General features: G+C 46.8%; 1 protein-coding gene across 1 annotated transcript in view; it reads right to left on the reverse strand.

Moving 5' to 3' along the window:
* Nucleotides 1–6,768, reverse strand: part of RNF32 (ring finger protein 32) — a 36,566-nt gene that overhangs the window by 22,285 nt on the left and 7,513 nt on the right. The window contains exon 3 of the mRNA XM_010829261.1: nt 2,688–2,830. Coding sequence (XP_010827563.1) covers nt 2,688–2,830 — 143 coding nt within the window. The remainder of the gene's footprint in view (nt 1–2,687; nt 2,831–6,768) is intronic.

Raw genomic sequence — 6,768 nt, forward strand, 5'->3', positions numbered from 1 at the left:
AAATAGGAAAAGGAGTACATTAAGGCTGTATATTGTCACTCTGCTTATTTAACTTATATGCAGAGTACATCATACAAAATGCTGGGCTGGATGAAGCACAGCTGGAATCAAGATTGTGGGGAAAAATATCAATAACCTCAGATATGCAGATGACACGACTCTTATGGCAGAAAGTGAAGAAGAACTAAAGAGCCCCTTGATGAAAGTGAAAGAGGAGAGTGAAAAAGTTGGCTTAAAACTCAACGTTCAAAAAACTAAGATCATGGCATCCAGTCCCATCACTTCATGGCAAATAGATGGGGAAACAGTGGAAACAGTGAGAGTGTATTTGGGGGGCTCCAAAATCACTGCAGATGGTGACTGCAGCCATGAAATTAAAAGACGCTTACTCCTTAAAGATTAAAAAGCTAATTAAAGATTAAAAGAAAATCTATGACTAATTTATATAGCATATTAAAATGTAGAGACCTTACTTTGCTGACAAAGGTCTGTCTAGTCAAAGCTATGGTTTTCCCAGTAGTCATGTATGGATGTGAGAGTTGGACTGTAAAGAAAGCTGAGCGCTGAAGAATTGATGCTTTTGAGAACTGTGGTGTTGAGAAGAATCTTGAGAGTCCCTTGGACTGCAAGGAGATCCAACCTGTCAATCCTAAAGGAAATCAGTCGTGAATATTCGTTGGAAGGACTGATGCTGAAAGTCAAACTCCAATCCTTTGGCCACTTCATGTGAAGAGCTGACTCATTGGAAAAGACCCTGGTGCTGGGAAAGACTGAAGGCAGGAGGAGAAGGGGATGACAGAGGATGAGAGGGTTGGATGGCATCACCAATTCGATGGACATGAGTCTGAGCAAGCTCTGGGAGATGGTGAAGGGCAGGGAAGCCTGGCATGCTGCAGTCCATGGGGTCGCAGAGTCGGACATGACTGAGCAACTGAACTGAACTGAACTCTGTATATTTAAAATATACTATTAAACGTTCATGAATAGTTGTTATTGGCAAGTGTTCTCTGAGATAAGAAAACTGAATGACTCAATGGTGGTAAACACACTGACAGTGTCCTCAAAGTCAGGGTTGGATCCCAGCCCTGCTGAGCTCATGTCCTGAGGCAGCGTGCTGTGGATCACGGGGAGTGTTTATTTCCTCATCGGTTAGGGGATATAACGCCCACCTCAGAGACACATGAGTTGAAATGATCAAACGTTGGGAAAATGCTGACTAAGGAAAAACCGGGCTTCCCAGTTGGCTCAGTGGTAAAGAATCTGCTTGCCAATACAAGAGACTGGGATTCAGTCCCTGGGTGGGGAAGATCCTACCCAGGGAGAAGGAAATAGCAACCCACTCCGGTATTCTTGCCTGGAGAATCCCATGAACAGAGGAGCCTGGTGGGCTACAGTCTATGGGGTTGCAAAGAGTCAGACATGCCTGAGTGAGTAAACAACACCAAAGGAGAGCTAAACCTGAGATCTATGACTAGAAACACGAGAGAGACACGTGTCTGTATCTATAATCAAAAATGTTACAGTGAGAAGTTTATAAAAAGCAGAATGGGAGAAACGCTGGGTGTGTGACACCCTGCTCCCCCTTCAGATATTCAGCTGCAAGCCTCCCTTCTTCACATCACCATCGGACCAAGTGTCTGTGCTGCAGACACTTGGAAGAGGTTGTTGGGGCCAGAAAGACTCCTCGCGGCTCTTTCACTAAAGGCTAAATCGTCCCAGAGCTACTTCCGCACTTTAAGGACCACAATCATTCTGAAATACCCAACCTTCATGTACCTAAGAGATTAGGTCTTGATAGAGAACTAGAACATAATAAGTATGTTTAAAATAATGTGTGAGTTCAAATTAGTAAAGAACAAAAGTTTATGACTGTGAACTAACTCATTAACCATAAAAACTTATTAAAACAAATGAAGTTTGAGAGTTCATGTGCCAGGTTGGTAGATGAAGCCTGGGATTCCTAGGCTGTGAATTCTAAGCCTCCTTTTAAATATATTTACTGTATTTTTTTTTTAAAGCAAAGTTCCTAGTGCTTCTGTGTAGGAAGCATAATGATACACATGAGAGAAATTACTCAGGGTGGTCATTTGCTAAAAACAAACAAAAAAAGATTCTAGGAATAGCAGAGCCCCTTAACTTCCATGAGATTGAAGTTTAATTAGTCAAAGTATGTACAGGAAAAAAAAAAAAAAACCTATGACACAGACCGATTGTATATTAGCTATATTATCATCAGTCTTAACTATGGTAAACTTTCATAACAAAAATCATTATAAGATTTTACTTAAAGACCCTCCCACAGATTCTTTGGAGATATTAGACCTCGGTTTTCCTTTTAGGATTTCATTTCTCAACACAACATAAATGATCCCCACTCTTCTGCTCTGTGCACCTTGCCAGCTGGGTTTCCCCACCCCTGCTGGGCACAGTCGGTGGAGTGGGAACAGTCTTGTACAAATTCTGTACTTGAGAATTAAGAGCAATCAGTAAATAAGACTGTTCAGTGAGGGTGTTTAGCTCTTTCTCATATACAAACTTAACTAATGGAAAAGAAAATGTTGAGTCTTTGAGGGTCAAGCGGGAGGAAGAGACTGAAGAAAGAAGGTGGACCCTCTTAATCCCCAGTTCAGAGTCCAGTCACCGGAGAACGCCCGCAGGCTTGCTTATCTAAGGCTCACGTCAAACACCTGCGGGTGAAGTCCAAACTCCTCTTTGCATATCGGGCACGGCTGCATGGAGTCCCCCTGCTCAACGGACCTCTGCTTCACTCTGTCCCATTCATCCGCCGACAGTGGCAACGGGGGAGGGTCAAAGAGGCCCAACTTCTGTGCTGAAACGCAAATAAGAGGGAATGTGAGTCCAGTATATTTTAGAGGGTGGTAACTCATGCAGCATTTTAATGACATTATTTTGCAAATATTAAGGCAAGACATTCACATTACTTACTTCATTCCACCGTATTTAGAATGCTGCTTTTATACGGGTGAACAGAAGTCAAGGAGAATAATTTGGTGTTGTTCAGTCGCTCAGCCGTGTCCAATTCTTTGCAGCCCCATCGACTGCAGCACGCCAGGCTGCCCTGTGCTTCACCAACTCCCGGAGCTTGCTCAAACTCATGAGAGCTCGAGTTCGTGATGCCATCCAACCATCTCATCCTCTGTCGTCCACTTCTCCTCCTGCCTTCAATCTTTCCCAGCATCAGGGTCTTTTCCAATGAGTCAGCTCTTTGCATCAAGTGGCCAAAGTATTGGAGCTTCAGCTTCGGCATCAGTTCTTCCAGTGAATATTCTGGGTTGATTTTCTTTAGGATTGACTGGTTTGATCTCCTTGCTGTCCAAGGGACTCTCAAGGTGAATAATATCTTACATTTATGTTGTTTTTATTTACAAAAAATTCCCCATATCTATTTCATTTTCACAATGATTCTATAAAGCAGGCCAGGCTGATATCCTATTTTACGAATTTTTCATAGGTGTTGGCCAAAGGTCTCCTCATTTCTCAGCTAACTTCTCTTTCAGCTTTCGGCATTGCCTTCCTCCAATTTTGCTTGTTTCTGCTGCCAGTGACCTTTGTAAAATAAGTATCAACCCAGTTCTTCCCTTGCTAAAAATTTATGACGTACAGTTACCCGTTAGAATCAGTCCTTGTCTCAGCCACGTTTGAGGATCCTCTGCGTGTCTACCCTGGAGCAGGCCCAGAGCATCTGTTCCAGTGGAAGCACTCACTCTGGAGAAGGAACCACGAGGAGCTCGGGAGAGTGGGGGTGGGGGTGTCAGCACAGCTTCCGCTCTCCCCACCGTGGCCCCAGGCCACTGAGTGGACACAGCATCAACCCCCAGGGCTGCCTTCAGGGATGGAGAGTGAAGTGCTAGGTCTGCAGAACAAGAATGGGAGGCCTTGACAGGCCCGCTCAGAGTACAAGAAAGAGCTCTCGAAGACAGAAACGTTTTAGTGTCCAATGGAAATACCAGAGTCAACCAAAAGACTGGAGGAGGAAGCTAAGATAATCTCAAAGTAGAAGAACACAGTAAAGGAGGAGACAGAAAATAAGAAAACTCAAGGATCAGTCTGACATCTGAAAGTCAGGCATTCCAGAAAGAAAAGAAAACAGAGAGTACACAACTTGAAGAAAATAGCCCAAATGTCTCCCAGAAGAGGACACCTGTTTCTAGCCAGAGAGCACCCAGCAAGGCCGGAACGAAGGACTCACCCAAGTCCGGTCACTGTGATGCTGCAGAGGCAGAAAAAGATCCAAAGTACCAGGAGCCAGAAGCACATCAGATGCGTCCATAGCAACACGGACAGCAGGAGGCAGCCCTTCCAGCATCGTGAGATGGAGCTCTCCCTGTGAGAATCTCTCATCAGCCACAGGCCACGTCAGAGCGGCACACGGGTGTCTCCTGTCTGCTCCCTTGGACGGGGCCTCTCACACGCTGTTCCCCAGAAGTTCCTGCTACAATGGCACTGCGGGGTGCAGAAAGCTAAGGGGCAGGAGAGCCTCAGGGCTGCAGTCCACGGGAGGGTGCAGAGCAGAGGCCCAGGGCCCACAGCGCCGCACCAGTCCCACAGAGCAACCGTCCAGTTGCGAGCACAATGTCTCCATGAAGATAAAACAAAAAGTCACCTACTGTATTTTAATGTACCGAGAGAGTATATTTTTGGAAGACATTCTGGGGGGCAGATTTTGGCTCTTTTCCTACAAGTTATTACAGTGTATTACAAAATTTTATGAATGAAAACAGTGAGATACTAACACAGAAACAGAAGCCCCAAATCATGCACATTCCCCCTCTCCCTCTCTCAGATAAACAGAGAAAACTCGCTGCACACGCAACGTGGTGCCACAAGCCAGCTAAGGAAGCAAGGCTCATGATTCGAGGGAAGAATCTAACTTTAATTGTTACATGAAATAATGTTCCCCAAATCATTTGCAAAATAAACTGGGCTGAGATCTAAGTGAAATGCAAAACTTCAAAGGTAGTGACGAGAAGACGGGAACATCTTTGCGATCTCAAGGATGGGTAAAGATGGAAACCCCCCATATCATAAAGGATAACGAGAAAAACTGGTAGACGAAACAGCAGTTGGAGTGAAGAGTCTGTTCAAACGTACGATCAGACACAGACCCAGAGAGGGTAGTCTCCGTGGCGAAGTCAACACGGGATTCAGACAAAGAGGACGCTGAGAGCCCAGCATGGCGGCAAGAAAAGATGGGAACCCTAGAGCAGTATTAGGTTTGGGCAACAGTTAAGAGCGTGTGGGACTGTTGCAGGAAGGGCGACCAGGGCCCACAGCCAGGCTCTTGTCTAACATTCGGGAATGAATTGATCAAGGAGACACATGTCTGACAAAGCCAGAGATTTACTGGGAAAGGGCACCTGGGTGGAGAGCAGGAGGGTAAGGGGACCCAGAACAGCTCTGCCACGCGGCTCGCGGCTCGGGTTTTACGTGATGGGATTAGCTTCCGGGCCGTCTTTAGCCCATCGTTCTGACTCAGGGTCCTTCCTGCTGGTGCACGCCCTGTTCAGCCAAGACGGAAGCCAGAGAGGAGGATTCTGGGAGGTGGTGGGACACATGGTGTCTCCTTTTGACCTTTCCCGAACTCTTCCCGTGGGTGGTGGCTTATTAGTTCCGTGTTCCTTACCAGGACCTCCAGTCATAAAACAACTCATGCAAATGGTTACCGTGGTGCCTGGCCATGGAGGGGAGTTTTAGTGAGCGTGCTTCCCCTAACAGTCCCACCTCACCAGTAGCTAACATGCATAATGCTAAGATGTTTTTTTCATTCCAAATCGGGACGCTCATCCTGGTGTAATTTACAGCCTCAGGTGATGGTGCCGAGGCTCCTGATGGTTTCCGGAAGCTGTACGTGCAGACGGAAGGCAGTCACTAACCACTGTCGTGTGCGCCAAGCTGCGCACTTCCCGTGCAACACCGCATACAGGACGGGACTAGCGCTGCAGCAGCTCCGCGGAGAAGGTCGGAGCTTCTGTCCGGCCCCGGGCTCCCCCTTCACAGGGCAGCTCCCGCCTGCAGGCCTCTGGCTCCTTCTCCACCGCCAGCCGCCCTCCGCCACCAGTTCAGTCGCTCAGTCGTGTCCGACTCTTTGCGATCCCATGAATCGCAGCACGCCAGGCCTCCCTGTCCATCACCAACTCCCGGAGTTCACTCAGACTCACGTCCATCGAGTCAGTGATGCATCCAGCCGTCTCATCCTCTGTCGTCCCCTTCTCCTCCTGCCCCCAGTCCCTCCCAGCATCAGAGTCTTTTCCAATGAGTCAACTCTTCTCATCAGGTGCCCAAAGTACTGGCGTTTCAGCTTCAGCATCATTCCTTCCAAAGAAATCCCAGGGCTGATCTCCTTCAGAATGGACTGCAAGGGACTCTCAAGAGTCTTCTCCAACACCACAGATCAAAAACATCAATTCTTTGGCGCTCAGCTTTCTTCACAGTCTAACTCTCACATCCATACATGACCACTGGACAAAACATAGCCTTGACTAGACGGACCTTTGTTGGCAAAGTGATGTCTCTGCTTTTCAATATGCTGTCTAGGTTGGTCATAACTTTCCTTCCAAGGAGTAAGCATCTTTTAATTTCATGGCTGCAGTCACCATCTTCAGTGATTTTGGAGCTCAGAAAAATAAAGTTTGACACTGTTTCCACTGTTTCCCCATCTATTTCCCATGAAGTGATGGGACCAGATGCCATGATCTTCGTTTTCTGAATGTTGAGCTTTAAGCCAACTTTTTCACTCTCCTCTTTCAC

This window comes from Bison bison, unplaced genomic scaffold, assembly GCF_000754665.1.
Source record: "Bison bison bison isolate TAMUID 2011002044 unplaced genomic scaffold, Bison_UMD1.0 scf7180017864503, whole genome shotgun sequence".
Classification (NCBI taxonomy): Eukaryota; Metazoa; Chordata; class Mammalia; order Artiodactyla; family Bovidae; genus Bison; species Bison bison.